The following is a 15,776-nucleotide window of genomic DNA, read 5'->3' on the forward strand; positions in this document are numbered from 1 at the left end:
GTTGCATTAAAACATTATATAATATACGTTTTTTTGGGTGAATAATTTCTGTTTTCATTAACTGTTAAGTACATTCAGCAGATGGTCTAGATCTAGAGCACTTGTTCTAAACCCAAAAGGACATAATTTGAATCTTGACAAGTTAACATTTCTGGGTTGCTAGTAGTCTTTAATCTAGACAGGAAAATTAAAGTTCTAGACTTGAACTGATGTATGTGATTTATGTAAAGTTCCCCTTGACTTAATGATCCAAAGGGCAGAATTGTTTCTTGACCCCAGCATTGGCATAGGGGACTGGTCCCCACTATACCCATCATCCTTTACTTTCCCTAATGTGAGTCAAGTACCCATCAGAGCTGGGTGAACTAGGACACAAAGTACAAACACGAGTCCATGATTTGAACTCGTGACTATTGACTATTGGGGTTAGCAGTGCTATCTGGCTTGATCACACTGTCCCCCTAAGTGATTTAACCTCAGATGTAACTGTGAGGTGAAAGTTTTTAGAATAAGCTATAACTAAAATATATGTGACAGAAATTGTATACAAAATTCTAATTCCAATGAGTTTTTGTAGAAGTGTACATTTTTTACCACTTCTGATCACCCAAAATAGCTCAAAACTGATATATGAAAGACAGATACCTTTCATACAGACAGAAGATTGCAAAACTAGATTTCCCCCCCTCAAGGTATAATAATTACTTTAATAGAAGTAACATTTCAAATGTTGTAAAAATCTTGATTTTCCTTTTTTTTTCCAGTTAGAATATGAGAAAGTAAACAGCCAATCAGTGGGCAGAAATGTCCAGGCCAAAAATATGTACAAGGCCAGTCATATTGTACTGTCACCGAAGATATATATATATATATATATATATAAATATATATAACTTTGGTAAATCCCACAAGCTCTATTCAAAAACTTCACTCTCCCTAAGAGTCAAGTACCCTTCAGCCTGGTGGACTCCTGGTAGACCAGGGATACGGACTGTTAGCAGTCAAACACTTGTGAAGTTTTCTGATTTTAAGGCTGATCAAAACCTTTTGATAGCTGTTTAATATAATGTGTTTGAAATATCAACTTTGAAACAACATGAGTGGAAAAAAATTGCAATTTAAATCAACATTGGCATACATGATCATCAGCTCTCTGACTGCCCATACCAGCATTAGACCATTTAGTTTTTAATGGAAAAGTAAACATGAATCAAATTAGGTGTTCTTTACAAATTTGTGTTAACAATTTTGCATTATTATTCACACTTGACAAATCAAGTCCACTTTGACCCAGATTCACATCTTTTCTAAAAATAAATGTTGAATCCTTGTATTACTTTTTAAACTCCTTACCATACTACCCATTTTTATACAAAACCGGTAATAAAAATAACACAACAGCTGAGACTTTGGTAAATAAAAATGATTTAATGGTAGTTAATTATAATACAAAATTAGTGAACTCCCCACTCCCTTCTTCAGTCTTATTTAACCTCAGCTAATTACACATGCCCAAGGGAAGATAACTGTTCATAAAATGCACGAAACTTAATTTAAAATAGCCTTAAGTTTAAAAAAAAAAAAAACCCAGACACTAGGGCAATCCCTCCTAAAACTTAAAACATTACCAGCTGGAGTAAATAAGACTGAGGCCTGAGTGAGATCCCCAGATGGAAATTTACACGTTGGTCTAGATTCACACAAAGCATTCACAGCAGCCCAGCTTTTGATCCATAGGAAACATGTGCAACAAACACCAGCTGACACACCAGGATCAGTCCACAACTTCCTCCACGACAACCCCGTCTGAAACATGTTCTGCACCTCCGCCAGCGCCAGCCATGGCAAGTCTCTGTAAAGTATAAAACAAATGATTTTATAAGCTTTTATTTAGTTTGCGACGTCTGTGGATTTGTGACAAATCATGTTGCTCAATTTTAATTTTGACCAACTTATAATGCAGCAATCTCATTCAAATTTTCCAGATACCTTCGTCTTCGATGACAAGGCATGAAATTTTTTATTTAATTAGATGTTTTGAAACTAAGGGGACATAAACAAGATTAAATGCTAGCGTTTTAAAGAAAATATTTTTAGTTGTGTCGACTTCATAAATTAAGAATCACTAAAAAGTAGAAAATAAAACAATTAAAAATAAAGCGAATTTGCTATCTTTATTAATAAAAGCTTTGGTAAGAGATCTTTTACATATTTTAGCGACAAAAGCTTTTATAAAGGAAAGCAAATTTGCTTTATTTTCCTTTTTTCCGTACATTGAAAAGCTTCTTGCTATAAAAAAATTTGTATCACTGTTTTTGACTACACTACAAGTATTTGACTTCTTATTCATTTATGTAATGTTTGTATTATGTCCCCTGTCCATCCAGCTCTAATGGGTACCTAATTCAAGTTGGCTAAAAGTAAATGGCAACTTGGCCACAATCCCTTTGTATGCCAAGTTTGAAGAAACAGATGAATTCTAACAGAATGTCAAGCCTAACATAGTAAATGCAAGCCGATAAAATCCATAACAAATTTTCTTTGTAAAATTTATGTAAAACAATAACGAAGCAGTTAGATTAAAAAAAAACATTTTAAATTGTTACGCTGGTACTGTACTGTCATCCATATCTTCAACGAGTGAGTACCCTTTAAGACAATTAATTGCCTCACACCATTGACCACCCATTGTCTGAGCAGTAGAAAAAGTTCAACACAAAGATGAGAAGCAACTTACCGCCCCAACAGATGGCAGCTTCTGTACCAACAAGGCAAACACCTGTGGTGGCAAAGTTTGCTGAAGAACCTGCAACAGCTGCTGTGGCTGGCCACAAACAGCTACAGCATTGCTCAAATGCTCCACACCTTCCTCAATATCACCTGCAATTTCAAATTAAACTATTATATTCCACGACATGCTAAATTATATTTTATACTATACAAAAAAAACTGTTATAAAAAGATGATAAATGACTGGCACATTATTAAAATTTAATTTGACATAAAATTAGATTGAAAATGACAATGACCATTAATTAAGAGACTGATTCTTACCAAGGTTGATACCCAAGTAAAATTGAATCTGGTGTATATGTCCAATCACCAAACAGGTTGATTTTACTTTATGTCATAGGAATAATGTTTTGTGTGGCAATAGGAAGCTCCCACATCACAAGTAAATGAATAAAACTACAACAATGGCTACCCACCAACAGCAAGGAGCTCTTCTCCTTTCTGGACTTCTTGTAAGAAAAATCTCTGCATAGCCTCAGGATTTGATAGGTCTGGCAGCTACAGAAATTATACAAGAACCCTCAGTTTAAGCTGTCATATTTTAAACAAGGGAAATATAGTACCTAACTGATACAGCATTGGCAAAATTAGTTGGTCCAGATTTTTTAAATTGTTCTTAAAATTTTTTATAACTTAAAGGTTAACAGTATATTGTAAATAAAAGGCAGCATTAAAAAAAAATCTCTCTCTGTATGTGTATATGTATATGTATATATATATATATATATATATATATATATATATATATATATATATATATATATATATATATATATATGTGTGTGTGTGTGTGTGTATATATGAATAACATTTTTTAACAATAGAAAACATTTAAACAATTTCTCTTGTTTCTTTTTTTAATTAAAAAATTTCTAAAAATGTATTTACAAACTTTTTAAATGATTGAAAAATAATGCAAACTCTTTAATTTTACTCACTCTAGTTCCTCCACTGACAGACTTCTGCTGTTTTGCCTGTTTTCTTTCTGAAATTATTAGTAACAAATAAGTTAACTAATTAGCTTGCATACAAATTTAACTTAAAATTTTAAATATATGTATACATTTCTACAAAAACAGATAACGCAAAGAGTGCAAGCTCCTGTTCATGATTTCAATCTAATTTCTGTTTTGAGATGATGAAAACACTGTTAGTCTCTTTAAATCACATTATAATTAAATGCAAGACTATAAATAAATGGATTATCTGCCTTTCTTAAGTTTCTATAAAAGAAAAATCTGAGCTATTACAGCCTTTAATTAAGAAAAACATTTTTGTGTGGAGTTTGAGTCCCTCTTTTACAGCCATTTAACACAGCACTATTTAGACCCTATTTGACTAGTATTCCATTTTTAGAACTTAATACTTCTCAAAATATGGAATGATTGACAAATACATAACATCTTGATTTACCTCAAATATAAAACAAAAATGTATTTCCATCAATTGTGAAAGTAATAATAAAAAGTATTAATGTGGGTTTCTACTAGAAATATCCATGAATTTACATTGGTACTTGTTGAACCTAGACTAACATAATTAACACCAACACAAACCCCCCTTAAACTGCTGATACATTTTTACATTCATGCTTTCTTATGAAATAAACTGGGAGTGATCTCCCCTAAACTTTCTCGAATATTCTTATGTAACACTACGGGGATGGAGACTCAGGATATAGACAATATTTTAAATCCATTTTTAATTACTTTAACTTTTTATAATAGAATAGAATCTCGTAGAAAAAAGAATTGCACACCAAATGAACGCCAAACAAAATGTGCATAATAGTGTAGGATATTATTAGTACTTTATAAATTCACATGCGTTTTTTTGAGAAATCTGAAATAGCGTAAATTACTACTTCCGGTCAACGGAAATTACTCAAAATTTGATAGAAGGCAGATAATTATATCTTTAACTTATATGTGAAATTTCATTTATCTATCTGAAATAGTACTCAAGTTATAGGCTTTTGAAAAATTGAAAGTAGAAAAAATTCCACTTCCGGTTATTGGAAATCGCTGAAAAGTTCATACAGAACAACAAATTTGATATAATAATTATATATGAAATTTCATTAACCTAGCTGTAACGGTACTCAAGTTATCGTGTTAACAGACACACATACATACACACACAGACAAGATTGCAAAATGTTTTACCGACTCAGGGAGGTGTAAAACGACTAGATTTGCAAAAAACTTGATTTTTTTTTTACGATTACAATACTTTCTATATATCTACTACGTATACACGAGAAAGTAAAAATGATTAAATGGGGGTGGTCAAATGGTAGGACATTTGGCTGCTAGCTCAAAGGTTTCAAGTTTGGATCACGGTTTGAACTAGTGACTGCAGGACATTCTTGAGTCTACTCAGCTCTGATGGGTACTTGACTGACAATAGGGAAAAAGGCAGCTGGGCCTAGTGCTAATCATATTATCCCTTCATATGCCAAAGTCATTGAAAGTGATGAACTCTACTTCATCTGCCCATGTGTCTTGGGCACAAACAGGAAAAGATGACGAATGAAAGAGATTGCTGGCTGTGCGTTACTAATACTAGATCTATAGGCTAAGTATTCACGGGGTCAATCTAAAAATGTTCAAGACAGGCTAAAGTGTAAGTTTATTTAAATCTAGATCTAGTCTACTTATTTTGTAACTTCACCTTTGAATTTCATCAGTCCAAAAAAAGGATACAAAAAAAAATGGGTAGGCCTAGATATTCTAGATGTCTACTTTAACTTTCCATTAGTTATTAGTTAGGGCTAAAGCTAAAAATAATGAATCTACTTTTGATTCCCCTATGTTCTATCTGTCCAATCAATTAAATGTCAATTAAAGATTATTCTAGATCTAGAATCTAGCCGGATTCTAGTCCAGCTACTGACTGATGATTGTGTGACTTACTTTCTTTCAACTTGTTCTTGAATTCCGGATCACTCCTTCTTTTGCGGTCAAAATAAAAACAATAGCCAATAAAACATATTCCAGCACTTGCAGCGGCAATCCCAAGAGTAGTTTTTGATAGCATTTTTTAAAATGTGTGCTGTTTTAATTTATGTAATGCACATTAGTACATTAAGTTAATGTTAAAAACAACCTGGTCTTGCTGACCGCTGTTAAAAAGGAAGTTCTGTAACTCTCTTGTGTAGGAAAATAAATAGGACTCTAGACTAGAGTAGATGGTAGGCCTAGGGGGCCTAACTAAAACTTATTTCGATTTTTATGTAAGAGTAACTTAACTTATTGTATTACTGTAAGTCTGTATGAGTGTAGATCTATGTCGTCTCTATTCTGTACTATTGAAGAATCTAAGACTTAGGGCTTGGCTTAGGTAGTTACTAGTTAGGGCCTAATACTATACTAATTTATAAATTTAATAAAGTAATAATTTTAAATTTTTAGTTCATTCTAGATCTAGATTCTAGAAACTAGGGTAAAATCTTAGTTTAGCGTCGTAAATTCGGCCAAAACTAATGTAGGAGAGAGTGAATTAATGAATATGTCATTAAATATGAGTATATTTTCGTATATTTTGATAAAATATTATAAATAATTGAATAATAGATCACCATTTATGGTTAAATCAATTTAAATATCCTGAAATTAATTTTTACCAACCCTGTTCGAGATAGTAAATTTGTTATTAAAAACAGCAGCCATCTTAAGAAATTGTTATTTAGAGTAGCTTCCCTTTTATTTCTATTCGTATGAAAATGTATTTAATATGATTGTCTTGTTGTATAGTCCGTATTACAAAGCATTTTTATAAATTCTGCTCTTTAAAAACTGAATTTCCTAACAAACAACTTTATTAATTCTAGAAGCATTGTGAGATGCAACTTGTATTCATGTATTAAATCACGTTTTTTTTTTTTTACTAATGTTAATTTGATCTTACTATTACTATATAGTTTGAGTTTTTTCTTATTGTTTGAATGTTCACTATTTTCATTTCAGGTTTTTCTTTTCATTAATTAGTGATTCTATCGTAACTTATAACATTTTTTGCTTCTCTTTACCTTAATTAAACCCCAAACTCCGTCATATTTTTGTTGTCAATGTCACAAGTCATAATGTAAAAAAATTACGCTTCACTCTGCCTTATCTAAGATCTCTAACCATAATTTTGACAACATTAAATGTTTGTCATCATTTATATATACAGAGAGACAAAATGTATTATCCACCAGCTTCCCTCATAAAACATCATCTAAAACAATGAGCCAGTCCACCCCTTAAGTGCGTGTTGTCATTATGGTCGATCGCAAGTCTCCACCTGCCAGACACATGTTGGTTATCCTTTGTTGTCAAATTGTCAATATCAAGTACACAAGTGAGTGATATGGGGTTGTCCATAAATGATGTCACATATGATTTGCTACGGGAGTGAGTGAAGATTTGTGACGTCAACTCAGGCGGCTTTGCAATTTATGACGTGTCGGTCTCATGAAAGGAGGTGAACGGGGAAAAATACCTAGGTGGTTGATGGAGAACCTCTATAATGCTTTGTTCAATCAAAATAACGATAAATAAGCATTAGTATACGTATACCTTGCTTAAAACGAATCATCACAAATGTTGCAAGCCTGCTAGTTTAAGACATTCGGCAAAACGGCCGCAACACATTATCCCCGTCAAAAAGGCTTGCCACCAAATGCCTGCCGACGAATAAGCGTTAGGAATACGGCCATTAGCATGGGCCGCGTTAGTAGAGCACCAGTAGGCTATCGCGCTTTGTAAGATGACGTAAATACTTAAATTCAATTTCGCTAAACTGCGCGAAAATTTAGTAATGTTCCATCGTTTGAAGAAATTTATTTTCTTGGACTTAAATTGAAATATCATGTTGACTGTCTGGCTCTTAATTTCCGAATATCACTTTTAATGTATCAAGATTCAGAACTATAATTTACTTTAATATAAGTGTCATCTTATCGTTTATTGTGCTTTTTATAAAGCGCAGAGCAGCTACAAAATCGGGCGGCCATCCTGTTTTCACCAAGCTTCTTTTGGAGCTTAATATGGGTAGTCTAGTTCTAATATACGGTGTGAGCTTAATACATTTTTAAAGGGCCGAAAGTCTCAAGACAGCAAGCTTGCAGAAATAACTACGTACGTATGGACGAGTGATAGATGTGTTAGGGGCTGTTTAATGAACACCTACTTATGTAATCATATTAAACGTCGCAAAAGCGTAAAAAAGGCAGTGCTTGTTGTTGTTTTTTTTCTATAAAATTAGCCTAACGGTCGGCGGTACCGCTACATGACGTCACGTGCGAGCGTTAACTCGGTGACGATCTGCTAAGTGGGGGAATGAAAAAGGTGGGGTTCAAGAAATGCGACTCGGCAAGCTTTTTAGATTTCTTGACCCTTCTTAATAGTTCTTTCGCCCCCACTGAGAAAATGGATCACCAATGAATGACGCGTCATACTTCTACAGCTGGTCTTTCTCCCACAACCATCCCGTTTTCACGAAAAAAGAAAACCTGACCCGTCTCCAAAATCACATCGCTGAGTTCTACTCAACCTCTCCCCACCACAAATCACAATTTCTATCTGAAACGATATGTTCATATGTTTGCTCTGTAATAATGCACGCTATCATTACTATCTTAAGAGCGACGTCATTTATGAGCGATCTAATATTGATTTGCTTACTGCAAATAAAGTGTTCAAAACTTCGACCTCCCAACAATTGTTGTGGTCTTGGATGCACACTATTAAGTCTGATAAGATCTATTAGTCATTCATGTCAACTATATTAAAAAAAAAAATTACTATACATGGGTCATCCATAAATGATGTCACGCTTTTTTTGACAATTTTTACCTCCCCCCCCCCTCCCCTCCGTCACAAAAAGCCAGACCCCCTCCCCTAAAATGACGTCACACCTCAGCCTACAACCCCCCTCAAAATTGCAGGTGAATTGTTTTTAAACAGCTATATTTTTCCAAAATCTTGTCTGAACTCTGTCAAAATAGATTATTTACTCAATTGTTATTAAAATGTATTAAAACAGTTTTTAAAACGCAAAATAACGTCTATAATTCGTTTTGTAACATTGCTTTTTTAAAATGCAATGTGTGACGCCGCACCATCTGAACCCCTCCCCCTCCCACTCATCACACAACGTCACAAAAATACGGACCCCCCTCCCCCCCGGCATATATTAAAACAATACAAAACAATCATATTAAACCACAAAATCAACACAAAAGACATGCGAATAGACAATTTATTGTTTTTGAAACATGGCCGCTGCTTGTATTTACTCATTGTTGTCTCGAACGGGGTAGTTTAAAGTTTATTCCAGGATATTTATGACTGGTTTGGTCTTGGATTGTGATTTGTTATTCAATTATCTGTTATATTGTGTAAAATATGACATAAATATGGCCAAATGAAAGAAATATTCATTAGTTACCTTCATCGCACATTACTAGCTACGTTGGAATTTACTACGCTAAACTAAGATTTTACCGAAACTAGCTCGTCTAGATTAATTTATAATAAATTAAATTTTAAATTACTTTAGTCTTAGTTTGTTTAGGCTTTAGGCCTGCCGCTATATTTAATATATTATACTATATACTATATAAATATATATAGATGATTAGATCTATAGTGATTCTATAGTTATAGGCCCTAAGATCTTTCATTATTTTTTTTTCATTATTTGACTACAATTTCTTTTTTTTTTTTTTACTTTATTATAGCCGTGTAGCACAGCAAGCAAGCGATTTAATTCAGTTTATAAATTAAATGGTGTAATTGTTGAAGCAAATTTCAAATTATGCAAGAATCACAATCATTGACAGAAAGTTCTCTCACTAAAAGCAAAGACAGTGAATGGACCAGACCTCAGGCAGTGGACACCATTAGCCCTCACACCCTAGGTCGCATCTCTGTAGTGTTGCTTCTAGACAGCCGATGTGGTGTTCTTGTTGCCAAGCAATGTATCCTTTCTGAGTTTTGATTTACACTGGTGTTGTTCATTTTTTGTTTAGGCCCTAAATGGACACCAGCGAGAAAAGTCTCAAAGGTATTTGAGAGGTGTATAAATTCATTTAAAAATCTTGCACGGCGTAGTTACAATTAATATGGTTATAAAATCCTGTCTGTCTGGTTTTTTTCGGACTTTACTAAAGATTGGATGTTTTTGATGTTTTCAATATTTTCGGTAACTAAATAAAAATTTAAAAAAAAAGCAAAAACAATTTGGTTTTCACGTGTAATGGCGACATAAACAATGGCTGCCATAAATTTTATTGTACACATTGTAAGCTAAAAATAGAAAAAATAGGTCATGGTGTTTAAATTTGCATAGTTATTTAAAAACTTGATCTGCAAAGTTTTGTAAACAAAATAACTATAAAGTGGGGCTGTCAGAAATCGATCACGGAGTTCCTTTACAGCCAATCAAAGTTTGTCTTACGAAAGTGAAACATCGGGTTATAACTTAGGCTTGATGAAAATAAATAGAAATGTAGCCTTAAACTCAACAAATTATTTTCAAGTTCTCTGGATCTGCAATTTGTATAGCATTGATTCTAAAAATATTACATTTCTGAATTAATTTTAGGCTTAAGTTTTTAATAAAATTTTATCTTTTATTAGTTTTATGGTCCTAAATCTAAAAAAGCACATTTTTATTCCATGTCAACAACATTAAGGAAGGAATCTCGTCAACTCGCTGGTGTCCATTACAGTTAAATAAAGATTACAACATAATTGCACAAATTTAATCTAATTTTTATAAAGTGTACGAATTGTTTTGATTTTTAAACATACATGACAAAAGTTGTTTTAAACTTATTTAGAAATTGTAGACACTCTGACTTTTTAACATCACTAATGTCAATTTTTTTTAATTTTTACATTAATTGCACCAAATTGTTAAGAATAGCATTCAACATACAGCTTTTTAATAAGATGTTTACTTAGTTACCAGATAAAATGGATAGGCCTAGTTATTTAAATTTATCTATTTAAGAAATTAATATTTAGATTTGTTATAACCTTAAATATCATTGTAGCTTTACAGAACATCCCCCACAGGAAGACTCAGGAGGTTTTTGCCAAGCACTTAAAATCTTTAGGTCACAAATCCCTGAACCCATACTTTGTAAGTTATGTTTGATGCTTAAATGAGGCTCTTTTCTATTAGTAGCCCTATATATTTAAAAAAAATGTAATAATAAAAACATAATGCAACTATTTGTTTTTATTCTTTTTCTCATAGAGAGATGAGGGCATTGACTTTTTCTATCTGGCAAAGAATGACATCTTTTTGGTAGCAGCCCACCCTTCACCTGAAGAGGATGTCCCAATATCTATAGTTGTATACTTAGACTTTCTGCAGAGGTAATCTCTAGCATTGAAGTTTAATTTTTTATTTCACACCTGCCAACTATTGCAAGTCAACAACTGATTCTAATCTTGTATTTGTTTTCCAGACTTTATGAAGTTCTAAAAGATTGTATTGGAACTGTTAATGAACCATACATCACAGTCAACAGAATGTTGATTTTTGAAATTTTGGATGAAATGTTGGTCAGTCATGTTTATAATGAAACTTTAAAAAAATATTATTGATTGTTGATGTTTTGTTATTTGTTTATATCACTGCAATAGACTGAACATTGGCGTTTTATGTTTCAGAATTTCGGCTACTGCTTTGTATCTTCTTATAATGAAATAAAACAAAACTTGACCTTTGAGCCCATCAGACCAAAGATTCCACAACAAGATGATCTTGCTTTAAGATTTGTGAGTCACTTAATACATTATTATGGGATGGTGGGGCATAGTGGTGGGGCTGTGTTGACCACACTATCCGTTCAAATCTGAGGTTACAGAAACAGGTGAAAGCTACTTCACTTGCCCCATGGACCTTCTGGTTTGAAGGGAAATTTACTTTAATACAATGTATTAATTGTTACTTATATCTCCTATCTGTCTCTAGCATAATTATTATAGTAAATAATACATTGTGTTGCTTATATCATTGGATTTTAACTTTTTGATTATATGGAAGCCATTTTATCACTGAACACATGCTCCAAATGTCTTCAATAAATTCTAGAATCAACTTATAACAATGAACCATTTCCATACAGTTTGGCATCAATGTCATGGATGGGTCAAGGGTTACCACTGGACCATCAGAAGTAAGTTTTTGATTAGGGTTTACAAAAACAATTCTTGAAATTATATTTTAACTACTATTCAATTATAGCTTTGGTCATAATTGAAATGTCATTGTTTTTGAGGAGTTAGTTAATTTCTTTAAAGTTGTGTTAATTTAATTTAATTGATTTCATTTAATGAGTTGTTTTTTCTTCTTGTTACAGCCCAAAAACAAAGCTCCCAATAGTGCTTACATTAACATAGTAGAAGGGCTGTCTGCAGTTTTTGATGCCAGTGTAAGTTGACTTTAAAGTCACTACTATTTCAATATCTATACATGTATCTATACATTTGTTCTCTAAGTATATCCAGGTCAGTTTATTTTTCTTTAAACTTACTGGTATTGTATAATTATCTCAATGAAATGGTTTATTTAATAACTTGTAGGCCTCTAAACGTCTGACAAAAAATGAGTAAAATTTATTTATTTTTGCCTTTTCCAGGGTGAGTTACGCAGCTCTGAGTTGTGGGGGAAACTTACTCTAATCAGCACTCTCCTGGTCCCAGCACCAATTACAATTGAGTTGAACTCTGACCTTGTGGTGAGAACCTCTGGCCTACCAGAGGGTCAAGGTTAAACTCTTTTTTTAAAAAGTTTAGTTATTTTTAAAAAAATTAGTTTTCTACATGTTGGATAAATTATTAAATGTACAGGTATAGCAAACATTTAATTTTATCTTTGTAATCCTTTAAGTATTATTTCAGATAATTAATATAAATTAATGTTTTGTTTCAGTTGCTGGTGCCACTCACATAGAAAATCCAAGTTTTCATTCTTGTGTTGATTCATCACAGTTGAATAGAAAGAAAGTTCTGCGAGTGTTACCTCCCCCTGATCAGGTTATTTTCTAAGCTCATTCTTTCTCTAAGCTGACCTGGCTATTTCAGTAACTTTGTTGTTTGGCAGTAATTGCTAAATGGGGTTTAATAAATTTGATCGCAAGTAAAAAAATTTGCCATTTTGGTATTTGAACAACAGATCTCTTTTCATCTGATTGCAGACACGTTTGATGGTATACACACTCTCAGACTCCGCCTGCATTCATATTCCACTTCTGGTCATTCCCTCACTGTTAGCCATTGACGGAAGCCGGTAAATTACCTCTTACCTTAAGAAAAAAATTATTTTATATTTTTGTTAAGTTTATACAAAGTTTCATTAGAATTTAAAGCACATGCAGCAAGAGTATCATAATTTGCACATAAAAACATTTTAAATTTTAGTATTTAAACATTTTTCCACTGAATGCTTAAACACAGATGGTATTAGCTTCGCATGGATTGGTTTTTTTTTTTTAAAAATACATTGTATATTTCCTTAAACAATGTAAAAGTATTACTGTTTGCAGTACCACAAAATAGTGTTTTCTAGCAAGAATAAATTTTTTTCAAGTACTTATTTAAAAAATAAATAATTTAATTAGAAAAAAAAATATTGGAATGAAAATGAAAAAATATATATCATAAAATAAAAAAAAAATAAAAAAGTTATGCTCTTATGTATTTGTTTTTTTAAACAGTGATCAAAATTTCTCACTACGCCTCAAAAACCAAGCAGAAAGTCACACAACAGCCTCTTATGTGCGGGTCAAGATAAAACTTCCAGCTTGTGTAAGCAGGTAATTCATTTAGTTATGTCTAGACATTGGCAGGGGAAATCACTCTTGTTCACAAATTATATGCAATAAAATTACTCATATTTTAAAAAAACAATTTAAGTCAGTTTTACCCAAAGATATTGGCCTAGTTGCCTTAAAACTTGCAATACAGTACACCATATTAATATCTAGTCAATTAAAAAAAAAACAGCCACGTTCACCTACATCCATTTTCATTGTAACTGAGGTAACAAAGTGATATTTATGTGTTGATGTCCATCACTGTTTGACAGTATCTCCACCACCAAATCAGGAGAGCGCCAGTCCAGTCAGTATCACAGCACTGAGAAGATAGCTGAATGGGAGATCAAAAAGTCCCCTGGTGGCACAGAAGAGAAAATCACATTCAGGGTAAATCATTGTTTTAAAAAAAACCATTCAATTCCATACAGTATAAACTCCACTTCACTTGCCCCCATGGACCATTAGGTTTGAAATGGGAACTTTTTTTAAAATTCTCTTTGTAATAAAAACTCTTTTTATATTGTTGTAGAGCTAAAAAAAAAATAGGACTGATAACTTATAAAATTTCTCCCTTATAAGTGGTTTATAGTGCACGTATAGCAGCAAGTTTCATTTTCACATAGTGGAGTCCATTTGTATGTGTGGTCACATGGTTGACTAAATAGTCACAAGTCTTACCTCTTGAAGTCTTTGTCCGATACTGTTATGTAAAAACTAACTGGGTTAATGGCATGCAACAATTATATGCTGACCCGATTTCACTTTTTAATAATGTTATTAAAATAGTCAGTCCTTTTTTTTTAAATGTATCAATCTATAGTTAATTATTATAAATACACACTCCTGACCCTTGCTTTTTTAATTGCTTGATTAAATTATCAATTTACAAAGACTTCAATTCACTATTTTTGTTTTCAGTTGATAAACAACACAGACCGAGCCATTAATTTAGCCGACATTGGACCCATCTCTGTAGCATTTAACATCACCAACTTCTCCGCCTCAGGCCTTGTGGTCAGGATGGCTCGGGTGGAAGGCCAGGCGGAGCCGATGAGCCAAACACCTGAATGTTACTTTGGTGTCTCCACCAAGTCTGCCTCGTACACCGTGAGAACAGACCTCACTAGAACAGTTACCTCCCCTGCTTCTAGCCTGGCTAGTTTTACAACATGAGAGGTGGGAGACGTCACGATCATGACATGCATCACTGTCTACAGATGACACATGACATTGTTATCAGATGACACATATCAGTGTCATCACACATCTTTTCAATAAATGCCACAACACAGTCACCAGATGACACACAGTATTGTTACTAGATATAACATGGCACTGTTGCTAGATGTCATTAGATGACACACAGTACTGTCATTAGATAACAACACTGTTGTTAGGTTACACACAAGTTAGTACAAAATTGGCATTAGATGATACACCTGTCTTTAGATGACACACACTACTTAAACTGGATGACATATGACAGCTGTCATTAAATGGTAACTTGATGCTAGAACTGTCTTTGAATGTCCCATTGGTGAATGGACATTTGTTATAATAGACAAATTATACAATACTTAAAAGCATGTGCAATACAAAATGTATGTAACTTTCATACAGAGATGTATTCATTTATTAAGATGTTGTCCTTATTGTTATCAATAAATGCATAAAAAACTAAACTCATAGTTGGTTTTACTTCTTTTATTGTCATTGTAATATTTAAGCAGTTAATTTTTTGTTAGTCAATTTAAAAAACATTTGGAGAGAAATGCTGTGATTTAGTGTTGGAAAGAAGTTTTGAGAAATCAGCCAATCACATTGTTTTTTTTTCTTTAAAAGCTGCATGCAAAGGAGAAATGGAAACCAACCAATCAACTCGCACACAGCTTTTCAAGAAAAAAACAAAGCAGCTTAGAGAAACCAACCAATTTAGAAACATCAATTTGCTTACATACAGCTTTTATTAGAGAATTCAACCAATCGGCTTGCTTCCACACCGCTTCTCAAGAAAAAAATAACTAAGTGTAAAGAAACCAACCAATCAGCTTGCTTGTATACACAACTAGTCTTTAGTTTTGCTGCAATAAATTTTGTATGTCAGCTTTTTTTTTGGTATTATTAAAATAATACAAAAAAACATTTTGTACCATACATGTAA

The 15,776-nt window shown here is 32.8% G+C and overlaps 2 protein-coding genes across 2 annotated transcripts; one reads left to right on the forward strand and one right to left on the reverse strand.

Annotated features, from left to right (window-relative positions):
• Positions 1–1,405: 1,405 nt before the first annotated feature.
• LOC131948911 (mitochondrial import receptor subunit TOM20 homolog) lies at positions 1,406–5,949 on the reverse strand. Its single transcript, XM_059310636.1, has 5 exons — positions 5,709–5,949; positions 3,732–3,778; positions 3,210–3,291; positions 2,738–2,880; positions 1,406–1,852 (listed from the first exon to the last, which is right to left on the reverse strand). The coding sequence occupies exons 1-5, from the start codon at positions 5,830–5,832 to the stop codon at positions 1,775–1,777; spliced, it is 474 nt and encodes a 157-aa protein (XP_059166619.1). The 5' UTR covers positions 5,833–5,949; the 3' UTR covers positions 1,406–1,774.
• A 30-nt stretch (positions 5,950–5,979) lies between these two features.
• On the forward strand, positions 5,980–15,278 carry LOC131948902 (uncharacterized). The gene is made up of 14 exons (XM_059310625.1): positions 5,980–5,986; positions 9,623–9,760; positions 10,841–10,929; positions 11,047–11,168; positions 11,261–11,357; positions 11,466–11,573; positions 11,924–11,974; positions 12,158–12,229; positions 12,437–12,566; positions 12,730–12,833; positions 12,995–13,086; positions 13,514–13,612; positions 13,885–14,002; positions 14,534–15,278. Exons 5-14 carry the CDS (start codon positions 11,325–11,327, stop codon positions 14,786–14,788), a joined length of 1,062 nt encoding a protein of 353 aa, XP_059166608.1. The 5' UTR covers positions 5,980–5,986; positions 9,623–9,760; positions 10,841–10,929; positions 11,047–11,168; positions 11,261–11,324; the 3' UTR covers positions 14,789–15,278.
• The last annotated feature ends 498 nt before the right edge of the window (positions 15,279–15,776 follow it).

The sequence above is a fragment of the Physella acuta genome, unplaced genomic scaffold, assembly GCF_028476545.2.
Source record: "Physella acuta isolate Inbredline_101_S28 unplaced genomic scaffold, ASM2847654v3 ptg000060l, whole genome shotgun sequence".
Classification (NCBI taxonomy): domain Eukaryota; kingdom Metazoa; phylum Mollusca; class Gastropoda; family Physidae; genus Physella; species Physella acuta.

Bases quoted from the DNA above. Each gene is read 5' to 3' on its own strand.
- LOC131948911 (XM_059310636.1), bottom strand. From the start codon at position 5,832: ATGCTATCAAAAACTACTCTTGGGATTGCCGCTGCAAGTGCTGGAATA. The intron at 3,779-5,708 runs GTAAGTCACACA...TAATAATTTCAG, and splicing joins CAAGAACAAGTTGAAAGAAA to AAAGAAAACAGGCAAAACAG. The intron at 3,292-3,731 runs GTGAGTAAAATT...TAATTTCTGTAG, and splicing joins CTGTCAGTGGAGGAACTAGA to CTGCCAGACCTATCAAATCC.
- LOC131948902 (XM_059310625.1), top strand. From the start codon at position 11,325: ATGTTGATTTTTGAAATTTTGGATGAAATGTTG. The intron at 12,230-12,436 runs GTAAGTTGACTT...TGCCTTTTCCAG, and splicing joins CTGCAGTTTTTGATGCCAGT to GGTGAGTTACGCAGCTCTGA. The intron at 12,567-12,729 runs GTTAAACTCTTT...GTTTTGTTTCAG, and splicing joins TGGCCTACCAGAGGGTCAAG to TTGCTGGTGCCACTCACATA.